General features: G+C 42.9%; 1 protein-coding gene across 2 annotated transcripts in view; it reads right to left on the reverse strand.

The window, feature by feature from the left end:
- ctdspla (CTD (carboxy-terminal domain, RNA polymerase II, polypeptide A) small phosphatase-like a) overlaps positions 1–14,063 on the reverse strand; it is a 42,289-nt gene extending 28,226 nt beyond the window's left edge. Inside the window, exon 1 of one of the 2 annotated variants that reach the window (XM_048265804.1) lies at positions 13,409–14,063. In XM_048265804.1, the coding sequence (XP_048121761.1) occupies positions 13,409–13,484 (76 nt within the window). In that variant the 5' untranslated portion in view covers positions 13,485–14,063. The remainder of the gene's footprint in view (positions 1–13,408) is intronic. The other variant, XM_048265803.1, reaches the window with a different exon arrangement.
- Between the last annotated feature and the right edge of the window lie 3,029 nt (positions 14,064–17,092).

A 17,092-nucleotide genomic window follows, 5' to 3' on the forward strand; every position in this document is an offset into this window, starting at 1 on the left:
CAGTGGGTGCGTGTTTAAATAATTCAGCAGATAACACCACTAGCCTTCCGCAGCGCTCTGAAAGCTTTTAGCACGGGCCAATGCAATGGGCGGCAGCCCATGGGTCAATCCCACGTCCCTGACCTCCACCCAGGTCCAGATAGCCCAACCATCTTTCCATTTGGGCTAAAATAAGCACCTGTGCAAACACATAGGTGATGTGAACCTGACATGTTTTCATTTCCGGATGCCTCAGAGTGTTACAACTAAACCCATTTATGAAACATTTGATGCAATCGACCAGGTTCTGTTTCACTCTGGCTTGGGCGCAGTTATTGGCCTGCACCGCGATCTGAATGCAGGGCCAAGCATGAGGTCATAGGTTTGGTTGATTAGTGGGCGTACAATGCAGGAGATTTGAACGGAGCTTTCCATCAGATTTTCTGAATATCCGCGTAATGTTCTCAGACATCTGTACACTGACCAATGGCTGACTCAGAGGACAGTGCGTGTGGTGACATCTAGGCCTAAAATGGACCCTCCCCACCCTCCAAAAACATCTAAACTTCTAAACATACATGGCCAGTTTTATAAAAAGAAAGGTTTAAAAATTGTTTTATATAAACATATATTATCACCTGGATATCAAAACACCCATTTCATTATCTTCCACACTACCATAGAAAATTATACAGTCAATCCCACAGCAGATAATGCCGCTGTATTATTCCACATTTTCAGGCTTGAGATTTGCTAGGCTTTCTCCCAATCTGCTTAATTTTGCGTGGCAAGTCTCATTGTCACGGCAATCGTCCAAACAGAGCGACACCGCTGGCGTTGAAACTGGAAGAGGAACTGGAACAGGGCTGCCCCGCTCCACATTCTACAGGCCAGGTGAGAAAACTCAGCCCTACCGTGAAGCGAAGCGAGGGGAAAATAAATTCTCCGCTGCATGCCAGTTTTTCCACCACACTCCATGCCATGTTCGGAATCAGCCAGACCCCTGAGGTACACCATTTTTTTCCTCCCTGAGATTCAGTGTCAGTGTTTAGCTGTTAGCAGAAAAGTGATGTATTTAGAATTGTTCAGGGAAACACATCACAAACTGGGAAGCCTTACTAAACCCGACGTGTCTATCATGCATCTGCTTGTTTGCTCCAGGCTGGAGCTGTTTCTGTGCTCCTCCATGATATCAACAGATACAGTAGGCCTCAACCTGACAGCCATACACTAAAACCTACAGCATATCGCCCCATGGCACATGGGTTGCAGTAAGTGATTTTTTGCGCAACATCCTGCGACAGATCCTATTATGTATGCTTACATTATTCATGTCTGCTTGTGGTGCTGGTCTTACTGTACATAACTGATATTTAATTCGCCACCCGCACCCGGCCAATCTTATCTTACTCAAAAGAGGTGCCTCATTTCTTAACTGTAGTTAGCGGTCAAATTGGCACAGTCTTTGTGATTCCTAGAATGCATCAGTCTCTAGAGAAGTGTACTGTCATTAAGTGGAGATAAGGAATGACTAGTGATCAACAGATCACCAGATAAAACTGGTGTGTGTGTGTGTGTGTGTGTGCATGTGTGCATGTGTGTGTGTGTGTGTGTGTGTGTGTGTGTGTGTGTGTGTTGTGTGTGTGTTGAGAAAGGTAAAGACAGGCAAGGGGTGATAATAGGGATTTGAGGCTTTCAAGCATTCTGTTATTTGCTGTTATGCAACTCACAGAGAGAAAGTGAAGCCTCACCCAGACTGTCTTTGGGAACAGATGGCAAAGCTTTGCCTCTCATTTCTTTTTTTGTCTGTTTTTATTAATGTATTTATTTTGTCTGAGGCAGTAGTGGGGCTACTCAGTGATGCAGGGGAGGTGAGTTCACCTGCTGTTGCGTCAATGTCACCCTCACATCCCCTCGTAGGGTGGCCGACTGGCCGCAGCTCATATGGTGTCTATCGGAATCCTCTCTTATGGTGCCAGGAACCTACCAGCCCAATCCCAGGAGTGCACGCCATGGTTCAAAACCACAAGAAAACTAAACCATTTACATTAAAAAAGTCAAATAAAGTGAGATGAATAAAGTATCTATTTATCTATCTATCTATCTATCTATCTATCTATCTATCTACACTATTCATTAATTCTGTAGATGCTTGAGCAATTGTGCTCTGAAAGACATGTCCAAAACAGCTAAACGAGTAGCCTACACTTCACTATGGAGACACACATATGTGGATGCCTCCGGCGTGAGTGAAGACGGGCGTTTAGGAGCAGGAGTCTGTTCCGAGGCCGCTCAGGGGAGACAGCAAGGCAGAGGAGTCCAGGGGGGCTGTTCCCGAAAACACTGTTGTGCAACCAACAGAGAAACAAGAAAGTAACTCCACTGTTCTGTCAATAGCACTACAAAGTCGATCAGTCATGCGGTTACGATAGTTGTGCAAAAATTGCTTTTGGGAAATGCACCCCAGGATAGTACAGCACGTTGTGGGCAGTCGGGACAGACCGCTGCATATTTCGAGGGCCACAGAGTATGATGAAATATTCTGTTTTCTTGAAATGCATACCATAGGGAGTCCATGTCAAGCGTCTCCTTCCCTCTGAGGCCCATGACGGACAGTGTGCGAGAGGAGTGTCACAGACTGTGTAACATCATGGTGGTTTTCAAAACATATCCCAGTGGGAATTCACAAGCGGTTTCGCTGTCAACTCCTGTAGCTTACAGATAGATTGATCCAGGGGCATATGAGAAGACTCTGTGAGAACCAGCCATTGCCTAATGTCCAGAACATTCTGCTGAGCATGTGATGTACACTGGTATGTGAGCATATGCTTTAACACTGGTCTCAAACTGTGATGCTTGTCAAACTGTGATCTCACTATTGATTGGCAGTGGGATTTCTAGACGAGGACAAAATTACCACTGGCTCTGGTTTGCAACCACAGGCAGACACAAATACAATGTAAAAAGTTATAGCTAATGTGTTATAACAGCACAATGTTAATTTCTATTGAGATTGGCTAAGACTAGTATAATTTTCCCATGTAAACATCACTGGTAATTGTGCGCTTGTACAAATATCTTAAGCCAAGCTCTCTAACTTATATGTCATTGTCGAATAACATATTCAGGACTCCTATACACGCATATACCACAGCTATGAGCAATTAAGGCCCATTCACTCCGTACAGCTTGCATGAATTTGTTACAGTACAACTACATGGTGCACTCTTTGGATTCAATCTATCATAATATTTAGCGATTGTTGGGGTAGTTACCATGGGAAAGGCCCACATTTTTTACGCCCAGTCGACTACGACTTTAAAGGTCTGTGATCTGTTCACCCAACTCTGCACAGCCATTAAATCTCATTGAAGTGAATGGACTTTTCTGGCTGCGGAATATTCATTCAGGTAGCGTATGTGTGTGTGTGTGTGTGTGTATGTGTGTGTGTGTGTGTGTGCCATTTCCTGCAGGCAGTGTGCAATAAGAGAGAGAGAGAGAGGAGAGAGAGATCAGAGGCTTGGACATGAGGCTAAAATCAGCAGTACTGCGGACCTGCAGACGGAGAAAACCGGAAGAAAGCGTGCACTCTGATCCGAAATACTGATGTTCTGTATGCTCAGTCAGAGGCAAAACACACACACACACACACACACACACACAGGTACAGACACACACACACACACAGGTACAGAAGTGTGCCCACAAACATGCAAGTGCACAGATACACAGATACACACAAATGCATACCCACAAGCTTAGAAACAAACACACACACACAAACACGCTAATTCACAAAACAAATGCATGCCCCCATTCAGATACATACCCACACATACACACGCACACACACACAGTGGGAGACATGTCCTTGATGTCCCTGCATCTACATACAAGGCATTTTACCATCTCCATCTCATCACAAATGCTCTCTCTCTCTCTCTCCCTCTCTCTCTCTCTCACACACACACACACACAGACACACACACAGGAACACTCAGGGCTTATGTCCCATTTAGCCTGCCTCCCCAGAGACTCTCTGAGCGTTAAACGAGCTTCACCCTGAATCCTGAGGACTGAAGCATCGTCCTCTGGGCCGCCATCACATGTGCTGCCAGGAGAACCCCATTCCCTCTCTTCTCCTCCACTCTATTCTCTCGGTCTGTATCTCTCTCTCTCTCTCTTTATCTCACTCTTTCTATTTCTCTTTTTTTCCCTTTTGTCTTTTCCTACAGTACATACAGTTCTTTGATGTTCCCTCTGTCACAGAAGACATAAACAATAAGTGGTGTCTCCTCCATTCATCATGTTCTGCTCTCTTCTCTCTGTCCTTTTCAAGCATTCATGAACAAAGAGAGAGAATATGATGAGGTCTTTGTGTCCCTTTATTCTCCCTTCCTCCCCCAAACCTCAATCTAAAGAGAAAAACAAACACATTTCACTGTGATTTCAGCACCAGTCAGTCGTGCAGTGGCCTATCACGACACACACAAACCCATTAGAGTGCGGAGCAGTCAGGGACGGGTGGCTGTTCAATCCATCTTCCCTACTGCCAATTAATGGAGTCCTTGGACGATGGGACTGGAGAGGGCTGTGACAGCCGCAGCAGGTGACGGCATCTCCACGCCTACGCAAGAGTGCATCAACCGTTAGCCCGAGCCATCTACCCATCCAGCCCAAACACACAACACCCTACGCCAACCGCACCCCCACCCCCCACCAACAAACACCCACTGAGTCTGATGCACGTTCTGAACGGGGGACGGGGGCAGGTGGATCTATTGATCTGTTTTCTGTTTTGACGACTGCCCCCATACACATACACACAGACACACACATGTTCTCCTCAATCTCACCCTGAAATCCTACAGTACATCCAGAACACTGATCAGGTGCATTCTGAGTCTCCACTGGAAGCCATCACATCACAACATTAAAAAGCTGTTTGGGGAAAGCCACTGAGGATCAGGCAACTTTAGCTGCAAATCCGAGCTGAGCTCCCAACCCTCAAACCTCTTGCCTATTCTTTTACAGTGTAAAGAATGCATAGCAAACTATACCTAATTTACAGGCCCATTGCAGAGTCTGTATCATCCTTCTCATTGGTGCTGACGATACAGCTAGTGATTTAAGAGGGTGAACATGATGTATGATGTACAAGCAACTTCAAGACATGTTAGCCATATGAACTGTTGGAAAACCATTAATCTTAAGAGGGTTGACCCAACTAAAGTAAGAGAGCAAAACCCATGAGGAAAGGGAGAGAATTTAGCAGACATTTAATCTTGATGATTTAGTGGTGCTTTGAAGTGCAAGGCTCTCTGTGTTGTAAGCACTTCAGGCGCGGCAGAATTTTTAAACGCTTGTTATCTGTTTTTCCATTAACAAGCGATTATGAAAAAAATGCCTCACGACTTCATGATGATCAGTAAGAAATACGCCAACCAAAAGAATAACACACTGTGTATATTATTAGAGCCTTATGTTAAAGATCAGGGTAGGAAAGAGGTAGAGGCAGCCACATTAAACAAATTAGGACGCCATATTTGGTAATCTGAAGGGGAGCAGGAGAGGTCCAAATGACTTTAAATGTGTTTACTTAGAATCGCTAATTAACAGGCGTCGTTATTATGGCTGCTAATGGCCCCATCAGAGCCAGGGGTTGGAAGGAAGGAATGGAGGTCTGTCTCAATCCAAAATCAACTGCAAAAAGCCGGACGAATAATTTAACATTGAGCTCAGGCTGGCTCAGAAAGAGTGGATATGCCACACACACACACACACACATGCAAAGCCTCACACTGACATGAGTTCAAGTGGAAGAGAAATGTTTTCAAGGCAATGGTGTCAGTGCACTGAATAGCTAAACAGTGCCTGAGGCACTGTTCTCTAATAATGCACAAAGGCATACACACACACACACACACACACACACACACACACACACACACTATGTGTACTCAAGAGTATTCACACACAGTAACACTCACAGATACACACGTCACACATGCACATTTAGACAAACCCACTGAGGCACATGCATAAACACATGGGCAGTTTTTGCTCTCTCTCTCTCTCTTTCTCTCAACAATGACACAAACACACACAGGAAACTGTTATTAACACATATGCTCATCTCATCCCTCACTCTCTCACTTACTCACACACACATTGACACACACAAAGACAGTGGCACAGGGGAATAGCTGAAGCCAGCTTGCCAGCTGGTATGAGCTTGAGCCCATTACGTAGGCAGGCAAGGTTAGAGTGGGCATGCCAATGGAGGTTCACAGGTTCGGCCTAGAGCACACACACACACACACACAACAACCAGACACACTTTCAACAGCCAGCGGGAATTATCTTATGCTTGACAATAAATAACAATATATGACATATATTGAATATGAATATCTATAAAAATGTCTGTGTCTAATTCGTCGTTCTGTCTACCTAGCCATACCTTTCACTGGCCAATGGCAACCGTTTCCCTGAGTTCCCAGTTTCCTTATAACAGCTCTTTGTCTCATCCCATGTTTGCACATATCTACTTTATCAATATGCTTTTATGTCTCTCTCTCTCTCACTATGCACGTGCTTGTCATGCCGCTTGCAGCAATGGGGCACCAGAGTGACACCAGAAGCCCCTGAGGTCCTATCTGTCCCACCTACTGCACAGTATACTGCAGCAGCAGCAGCAGCCGATTAACAGTCACTGTCTGGGGCTTAGCGTCTCAGTGGGCTAACAGTTGTGTTACTGATTATGTTTTAGCACGACCACAATTTATAACAAGAAAATAAAAATGGAGAATAAAAAATATATATATAATTAAATCCCTAATGAGCTCCTCTGGCCCCTGCTCTTCTCCCAGCAAGACGTAAATGACTTTCTGCGCGTGTTTGTGTGTGTGTGTGTGTGCGTGTGTGTGCATGTGTGTGCGGGTTTGGGGCCACCAATCACCACAAAAACAGGACAGCACACTGTTCAGACCGCACGGCTCTCCAGATGGGGAGAGCTGATCCCATTCTGTTGAGCCGAAGGGAACTGATGGTGTGTGTGTGTGTGTGTGTGTGTGTGTATGGCTAAGTATTTGTGAGTGCAATGACAGTCTGTCTATGTGTGCAAGGGAGAGAGTTTACTGTAAGTGTGTGTGTGTGTGCGTGTGAGTAGACATGTCTGAAGGAAGGAGCAACTTTGAGCAAACATCACTCTTCTTCTCTCACTGAGTTTCATACACACACACACACACATTCTCTCTCCTGGTGTCCTAACAGCATCATCTGGCCTCGAGGCAGGATGCAAAGAGGATCCCAGCTCTTTCCGGGAGGAAACCAGGCCGAAGGTCTATGGGCACTAGCAGAGGAGAGGCTGCTCTGCTGGAGGGATTGTTTAGCCCTGTTACTCAACCCTGGGGAGCGATCAGGATTACGAGCAGAATCTGTCTCTTCAGACAGAGCCATATCTGTCAAATTGATTTATGCCAACTGTCACTCAACAGAGCCTGAGCATGTTTAACAGGATGTGGCTAGGCCTGATTTCACAGTAATTAGCTAGGAGAGGCACTGTGTTCAGAACATAACACATCCACTCATTCATGTACTAGTGGTTATTCAAAATATAGTGCACTACATATTATGGAGGGATTGAGTGACCAAAAAGGGTTGAATTTCTGGTGAAGCCATATCTACTTTCTCTGTTATTGTTTTGATCTGGGGACTTGCTGGATGTCATAGATGCAGCAGTTGCACATCTAAATGAATCTCATTGACGGGTTTGGGGCCCCGGGGCCAGTTTCAGCCTGCAGAGGAAGACTGAGGATTTGAAGTTCATGGGAAAAACACCTAATGCAATCCTGCCAGACCGCTTGAGGTTCACTTACGTAACGTTTGTTGGTTTCCGCACACAACTTGGAATGAGTAATTGCAAACCTATGGTATGTGGCCTTGCCTATTTTTGAATCCTTTTTCTTCTCTCTCTCCTGGCTGTGTCAAAAACATCGAGCTCTTTCAGAGAGGCAGGGAGGCCCCCTGTTGACGGGGAACAGCTCAATCTCACTGGTGGCTTGGAAAGGGGTGCAGATGTAATAGGAGCTGACGGATGAAGACGAATGATTCCCGTCACAATCCCTGGCCCACTGAGATGCATCAATCTCCTCTTCTGATCAGTCAAGGTCTCACCAGAGGAGGGAGAGAGAGGGACAGAACGAGGTGAAATAGTTTAAAAAGTGCAGGTCCCCATTTGCAATTTAAATAAAATGACCAGGACATGTTCTATTCAACCATCTTTTTTAAATTCCATTTTGATTTTTGCGAGGCCCATGTCTGACATCATTGAAAGACGTGCTCAGGGGTTTAAGTCCCAAACAATTAAATGTCTAATGCGATCATGGCGAAAGGGAGAGTCAATTTCCTGGCGAGGAGAGCGAATCTGGAGCGAGAGGAAGACGACTCCTCCGACCGAGATCTAATTGGCTGTCAACACACGTTGAGCAGGGATAACAGTCATGCTCGGAGGTGTTCTAATCAGATTAAGGTAAACTGCTCATCCACTGATACCTGGCTGACTTTAAAGTTATTAGAGCAAAGCCGCTCTCGTCTGTAATGACACTAGCGGGCAGGTCGGGCCGAGAGCTCCATGTGCCATTATAGCCTCGGCCCAGACTTTGATTACATTTCATTGCATCAGAGCATGAAACTGAGATGTCTTCAAATTGGCCCGCAAATATCAGTGGATGATGAAGGGACTGAGACAGCAGGCTGTTGTATATGTATGTGTGTGTGTGTGTGTGTACAAGAGGGTCATTTTCCATGTCCACCCACGCATTTTCTTCTGCCCATTTTCTTCTAGTGGAGATGGAGAGAGACCAGGCAGCACTGTGGGCCTATTTGATCTAGTTATGCTCCAACAGAACAGGGCTATTTCGAGAATGCCCTGGGATGAAAGGGCTGTCGGAAAGGTTTTTATTTTCAATTCCTCCCTAGTATGAGTGCCACTTACTGTATTGGTTCATTTGCCCAACTGTGGGGGCCCCCGCACACATAGTCACAATTCACAATGTGTTCACTTGTGAATTTAGCAGTGATATTCTGCCTGTTGACCCCTGCATCCCTGGGAGCAGTTGGCTGAACCGTGGATTTCATTTAGATTTGTTAAAGCACTCAAAGTGAATGAATACCTAAACAGCATGAGCCAGTGGTGAAGGATAAAGGCGATGTCTTAGGGCGAACTAACACCCATCCTTGCCACTGTGACAGTGAGGTTAAGTGGATTTACTGTATTTCTGAATTCTGACACAGAAAGATTTAATGGTACAGTTTTTTTATTCAGGCAAAATAGTGCACATTCAACCCTAGTTGAAACTAGGTGTGCTACAGTTTTTTTATTCAGGCAAAATAGTGCACATTCAACCCTAGTTGAAACTAGGTGTGCACATTCAACTAATGTTGGGACCATGTACTGAATACAGGTATCAGTAAACCAGCAAAAAAATAAAAAACTATTTTACTCCCAAAATCATTTAATATGTAACATTTGGACACTTCAGGTCTATGGCAAACAATGTTTATTCAGACCACTGCTTGTTTGTGTGCATTGCAGATTTCCATATTCCCATCTGTGACGCCACACACTCAGCTCAACATGGTTTATTCTGTAAGCGTGCTTAATCACCTGAGCCACCCACGGTTGATCTGTGACTCTAATGTTAACCTCATTACATGGCATCCATAATGCATGAAGATGAAGATACAAATCCATAAGCGCCAGACCTAAGCACGGGGCTAAAAACATGACCAGTGTCGATTAGTCACTTCTTTGCTTACAAGGAAAGCTGATAGGCTCTCTGAAAATAGCCTCGTCCAGCTCTGAAATATTCAGTGACTGTGGCTCCAATCCAAGGCCAGTGAGGTACAAGGCCACTGGACATAACAGACTAGACCAGGGGCCCCAGCTCCAATGGATGTGCTGTCCACTGTTTAAGATGTTCTCCAATCCTCTGATTTCTTCATTCACTGACAAACTCCCAGAAAGGGATTCCACAAAGCACCTCATGATCGTATTATTGAATCTGGTGCTCTCCTGTGAAGTGGGAATCCCTAAAGTAACTCAAGACAGGGGTTTGCTTTGGGTCAGCTCAGCTGCTTTCCCGGGTTTAACTCGGCAAGGTGAATGCATCACCAATACTACATCTCATTCCTCATTCTTCTAACGAAAACATATTGTGGCTGATGCTGTTGGCTTCGTCGTGATGCCCTGCTGCCAGGTACCAAAGTGATCATAATGTGGTCGATACAGTGCTGGAAAGACAAAAACCTCAAGATGTTTTCTGTGAAAGTAGGCTATCACTCAGAACACTGCAAATTTTTCCTATCTAAAGCAATCACTTATCATTGGAGAGCCAAAACAACCAGTCCACAACAGAATCAGCCAATGCAGCTGTTGTTGTCTGAGCACCACAGTACACCTGGATCTTCAAAGGTGTCTCGTAATGTTTGTGTTCTTTTCTGCCAGCAAGCTCATTAAACTCATTGTGAGTGATTAATTATCTAAACGGCACCATTAAATACAACCAGAGGGTCTACCATCCCCTGCAATTAACTCAAGCCATGGCATTCTGTGTGTGTGTGTGTGTTAGTATGTGCACATGCTGACAGAATGAGAAAGATTGTGTAAGTGAGAAAGAAAATGAGAAAGAGAAGAGAGAGAGAGAGAGAGAGAGAGAGAGAGAGAGAGAGAGAGAGAGAGAGATAGTAATACAGATATTGAGTTCAGTAAATAGTAACTCGAGTGGTCTTGACTTAGCATGTTGTTTTGAAATGAAGATCTGACCAGCTAATAAACACACAGCCGGCCCGGGACTGGGACATGTGATGAGAAGGTGAGTCTGGACTTCATCCACCGGCGGTACAGGGCGAGCCTACCATCTGCCTCTCTGCTGGCGAGTGTCGTGTGAAATAGCAAAAACTGACAACTGACCAAGTCCAAACCTAGAAAGGAGAAAGCCTAAATCGAGTACCTAATTTTCACAGCAATTAATGATTTAAAGAGAGCACTCTGTGTGTGCTGTGTTTGCAAACACAGTTTGAGGTATTTGTCATATGACCTTTTCAGGCATATTCCTGGTGATGGGAGTGAAGGGGGGCGTGACCATGGACCAACCAGGCAGCAGTCACGGCTCCTCTGGCTCCCTAAAGGTCAGGAAAGGTCATCTGCCGCACCCCAGATTCATGCCATTTCTGTTGGCCTTTCCACTGGCAAGCCTTAACACCCCCCCACACACACACACACATATCACCACCACACACAGTAGGGCTAAATCTGGCGATCCGGTACATACTACAATAACTGGGTTATGATTCATGTTATTGCAATATATCTAAATACTGTGGGGAAAGGCGATATATTGCGATTTTTGTTTTGTTGTCCAATTTTAGAAATACTGATTTTATGAAGAAGACACCATCATAGACGACCCCCACACACACACACACACACACACACACATCACCACCACCACCACCACACACAGTAGGGCTAAATCTGGTGATACGATACATACTACAATACCTGGGTCATGATTCATGTTATTGCAATATATTTAAATACTGTGGGGAAAGGCCATTTTTGTTTTGTTAATTTTTGAAAAACTGATGTTATAAAGACACCACCATAGCATAAAATGTATGTAAAAAAGTCTGCTTTAGACAAACAATTCAGTACACTGTACAGTAGCCTACAGTTCTGCCCGTGTCAATAACAAAATAAAGTGCTTGCATGTAAGCTTAAAAAAAATCGATACAGTATTGCCAAATAAAATATTGAAAATGTTATCGATATTTTATATCAATATTTTTTACACTCCCCTAATACACATAGCTACAGCATCTGCTTCCAATAACAAATGAATACATCGTTTCATAATTTCAGTCTGTTTTTCAAGGCAAGGCAAAAAGTGTACTAGCGGTCCTCTCCTGGTGGCCATGAGAGTAGGTCCAAAAAGAATGTACATTGAACATTGAAACACCCATTAAAGTAATGGAATGTAGGAATTACCTTTTGTTCATTTTCAACATGTACCCAATTTGTCCAAAACATACAAAAAGGGTCATGCTCCTACCTGTAACAACAATGTTAGGCCTACATAGGCTACCAGGTGTTCGGGAGGCACGTCAGCAATGTCAGAGACCCCATTTTTCATATTTTAAGTCAGTGTAGCATTGAAATGAGTTTAAAGTTGTTATTTTATGATAGAGAAACACATTGTTTTGCTTAAATAGACACTTAGACATAAACAATGGACTGTCACATAACCTACTGTGCTCAGAGACTTTCTGATGATGAATCTATGATGTAAAACGTTTACCAGCATAGAATCAAGTCAATTTGCACAACTAGGCTAATACTCTTATTGTTTGGCTTGTTACATTTGATTTCAGAAAGCTTTGCAGCCTATAAGATATGTAAATTTTGAACAGAAATGCAAAGAATTGTATGTTTTTCATCTAATCGGAGTAACAAGCTATGAGCAGTTTTAAGTTCAGGCACAAACAAAAAAGTAGCCTATATTTAATATTCAATAGGAAACATGCGAACCAACCTCCTTAATCAGCTGTAATGTGTGTAATAGTCAGACCGTAAACACGCCTACGAACCAGTAAACTGTTTCTTCACTGAATACACTTGTAAAACACACGTAGGCTACACGGTGTGCTCACGGGGAAAAGACGCACAGACTATAGCCACCCCCGCGCGCTCACACGAACTGAAAGCAATAATTCCAGCGTTTTCCACAAGAACCTAAGTGCTACGACAACATGGATGTCAAGTTGACAGCGGAAAACCGCCCCTAAATCAAAAACAGCAGTTTAGACTGAGAACGAAATAGCGACAATACCAGCACAACATAACAGTCTAGTAAATATTGTTAGTTTAACGTTATGTTCCCATGCGGTATGTCTAAAAACCTATAGTAACCAGTTTAAAAAGAATACTTCTTTGTTTACATGCAGCGTGTGCTGTGAAGGACTGACAGCTCAAGAGTCCAACACACCTTGCTAACTGTACCGCTGAGATCAGTGCCTTAAACAGTATGCACATTGTCCAGTCCAGTTAGGTCACTGGTTGATGAATTAGGAATATCGTTTAATCTCATAAAATCCACAAAGATTTATCATGGATCTAACTAAGATATTTAAGGTATTCGAATCGCGGAAAAATACTTTTAATCAATATTAATACCGTTACCCTTTCACGAGCTTAATTCGGAGCCCTTGCTTGAACAAAATATTACAAAATAGGATTAGAATAAAATAATAGTTTTGTAGGGATGTAAAATACTGCGAGGTATTTCATAGCCTACCATGGAGCAGGCTGTATTCGTACCATCAGTTATTGGAGCTAAGCTCAGTCAATCATGCAGAATAATCTTACCTTTCTCTTGACTTGAAGAAATTATTTCCTCCTCCTTTGGATTTGCAACCTGGGTTATGATGGACGTGTTGTCCATGGAAACGGGATGTTATTCCTCTCCTGTATACACTTTAATATACGTATGCTTGCTTGCTAGCGAGCTAGCCAAGACTCCGAATACGAAACACAACCATATAGCGATAGGTATCTGTCCGCATTAAAATCCACTTCACATTGATGCAAAAATAAAGAAACCCGTATGTAGCCTATCATGCGCGAAGGCTGACTGGACTTAACGTCATTTCCACGAAGTTTAAAATGTCTTATATGTAAAACACGCTAACTAAGGTAAAAAAAACAAAGACTCAATCCTGCATCAGACGCGGTCTCTTGTGGGTGCAGAATAGCCTCCGCCTCTCGGCCGATGCATCAATGCTAGGTCAAGGCGTACTCAATAATGTAATATTTCTTTTCGATTTGTATAGTCGAATATCGTGTTGTCGCTGTAGCCTGTTTTCCCAACAGAGATGCACGCGTCCAATATTTCTTCTCCACTCCAAAGTAGGGTAGCCCACCTCAATAGCTGCACGGCATAGGCTGGAACTCGACAACTAGAGCAGCCGCCTACCCTAAGCGAAATGGACTGCTGCTGGGCTGTGTACAGCTACCGCTTACTGTCCATGTAAGAAAACGGATGCAAATGTGGTAGCTGATACGATGTTTTTGTAAGGCTTGGTATGGAAGTCAATACAGTTACTGTAGGCAGCAAGCCGCCCTCAACGTAACTGAAGTGGTGTTTCTGGCTTTTAGTTTAAAATCAGAGCGGATCCATATGGGACATTGATGAAAATGTCTAGAGCCAAAAATAGTGTAAGCCTATGTTGTGGGTCTGACACTTTAATGTATTATAATTCATAATTTCTTAGGCTAAATTAGCTTATTTCTACACTGATTTGAATTACAGTTCTGTAGGCCTAATTATAAAGGACAGATAGGCAGCCTAAATAGCTGCAATTTCCTGAATGACAAAAATCATGTTTTTCATAAACAATTAGTATTTTTGTGACGTGATATGTTGAAGATAGCTAAAAATATGATCTTGCTGAGGCAAAGGGTACATTTTCAGACAAAATTTGCTAGTAGGGCTTACAAATGATCAATGATTGACAATTGTATTTTAGTTTGGCTTGAAGATCAAGTCTATGTGCAATTTATCACCTTCATCTTAGCCTAACCAACTTATTACTTTTGACGATCAAGCCGGCATCCAGGGTTGCAAGGTTACTGAAGGGCCTTGTGTTAATGTGGGTCACTGCTGTACTGCTCAGAGTTAACCTGATGAGTTGGGTTGAGGCGGAGGAGAAACGCTATTGGGTTTCCAGACCAATTCACAATGTTGTTTCCCCACTTGAGAGACCGTTTCAGATTGCTGTGTCTCCACCTGATCCAAGAGGACTAGGGTAGCCTAGCTATAATTTAGACCGCAGCGCAGGCAAAGAACTAACACAAAAGTAGGCTACCCAAACTACAGTAGGCTATTCAAACTACATTAGTCTATAGCAAGACAAAGTGAGTCAATTTCTTGCATTCTCCTAAATATCTTGGATATATGTGACTTGAATATATCGCTTCTAATTGATTTTTTAATCTATAAGGATAAATTAGAGATAAACTTTGTTCTTTCTTGGCTTTTTAATTTCAGAAAAGAGCAGAGGGAAAATACACAGCGGGTGGTTTCTCATCTGTTGTTATTGAGCAGCTATACAGAGGAGAGGGGAAAATGCTGTTTTCTTACTCACAGGAATTGTGCTTTATTGGATTTCTCTGGCTGTCACATTAGTAACCATCAGCCCTTTTATGTTCAGGATTGAATGTGAACTGGGGAATCTTGCGTAAGCCTGCTTTTATATTAGCTTTAATATGAGATTTTCTTTAAATGTTCAGAATTCTGTGTATTTCCCGGTGGAGAAATTTCAGCATACCATGCTTATGTATGCTATAAAAATACAGTCTCTTTGCTCCAGTTTTTCTTATTAGTCAGTAACCTTTAACCTGAAATATATAGACTTGAACATCATTTAATTTGGAGGTCATTACCACAACACTGACTTGCAATTAAAGCTGAAAAATATTGGTGAACTTGATACAATACAAACAAAACACGTTTTTATGATTTTTTGTTTAAAAAATGCAACCAAAAGTTCTGTGAAAGAGGAGTTCAAATGTTTATTTGTTTTTTTTCTCATCATGCTTTCCACAATCCACACAAAGACCTTAGCCATCAGTAAGTTGTATAAATAATGCATGCAACATGACAACATCATGTAAAGCAGAAATATTGGATGCATGGAAACATGGTAAACAATGGATGAGTTAATACAGCCACCATTAAAATGGATAACAAATGTTATGTGTTTTAAGCTGGTATGAAGAAAAATAAACACCTTTAAACCACTGACATTTAACAATAGTTAGGAGCCAGTTTAATGGTAGAGAGCATAATGGTAGTCTTCATGAGCAGTGTCAGCTAATCATTTTTAGAAACTTCACATGCTGAAGTCTTATGGGTGCCTTTCCAATCCTCTCGTCCCCTAAAAATAAGGCTCACATTGACACGGTGCATACTCAAATGAAAAATAAACATAGAAAAACGTGACCTGCTCATGGAGGGGGGTGGGGGGTGGGGTTACATAACACTTCCAAATGGGCCTCCCCCTCAGTTCTTATAGCCACATGTTTGTGGTATGCTGTGGATATCACTGTCAGGCATTTTTCCTCGCAGCATATAAATCACTGTCAAGTCTAAGCCTCAGACGAATGTGCTGGCTGTTTGATCAACATAATCACATCATAATTTTAGAGTGTGGCCTGAGGGTCGCAGCTCTGTTGTGGACAGCCAACACTGAGAAGAGGGACTTCTGCTGCCTGTGCATGCATATCCGCTTTGATGTCTTTTCTGTCAGGGATTGTGAGCTTCCTCTCCCTCTCTTCCTCACACAACAAGGGAGTTCCTAAAACACAAAGCATTGATAAAAAACACCCCCACCCCAAAAAATGCTGTAACTCCAATATGATTATACAGACTTCCTGAGAACCATTTTGTAATTGATCCAGTGACGACAATCAGTCTAATGGATTTCTCTGTGGTTTAGGTTGAAAGACATGCAGCATATTAAAATGCCAGCCTCGGCGACAGAAAGCCAAGGGCTTGTCAGTCATTTTAGTTTAGATTGGTGTTCACTTACATAGAAAAGACAGATCTTATGCATTCTTTGCTGGCGTGTTAGTGTACATCTAGATAATTTTGAATGTATTTTTTTTCTTTCATTGCTCTGCAACTTTGTATATGAAATATGTGTGTTGGAGATGGAATTAAACTCTTTGTCTGTACTGCCATCTTGTGGTGGTAATGAAGAATACAATGAAACGATCAGACATCTTCACTAAGGAGCCCCCGAAGGGCCCTGGAGGGATAGAGCTTCACCAGACTTATTACTTCATTTCACTTTGTGAAGAGTCTGGGTACTCACAATTGACATATGTCATGCCCACTAGACCCAATTACTACCAACCTCCTCCAACACATATCTGTGTGGATAGTGTGGATATTGTGTACCTATGTGTGTAAAGTGATAGCTGCATCGGCAAAAAAACAATATATATATATATATATATATATATATATATATATATATATATATATAT

Source organism: Alosa alosa, chromosome 16 (genome assembly GCF_017589495.1).
Source record: "Alosa alosa isolate M-15738 ecotype Scorff River chromosome 16, AALO_Geno_1.1, whole genome shotgun sequence".
Classification (NCBI taxonomy): domain Eukaryota; kingdom Metazoa; phylum Chordata; class Actinopteri; order Clupeiformes; family Clupeidae; genus Alosa; species Alosa alosa.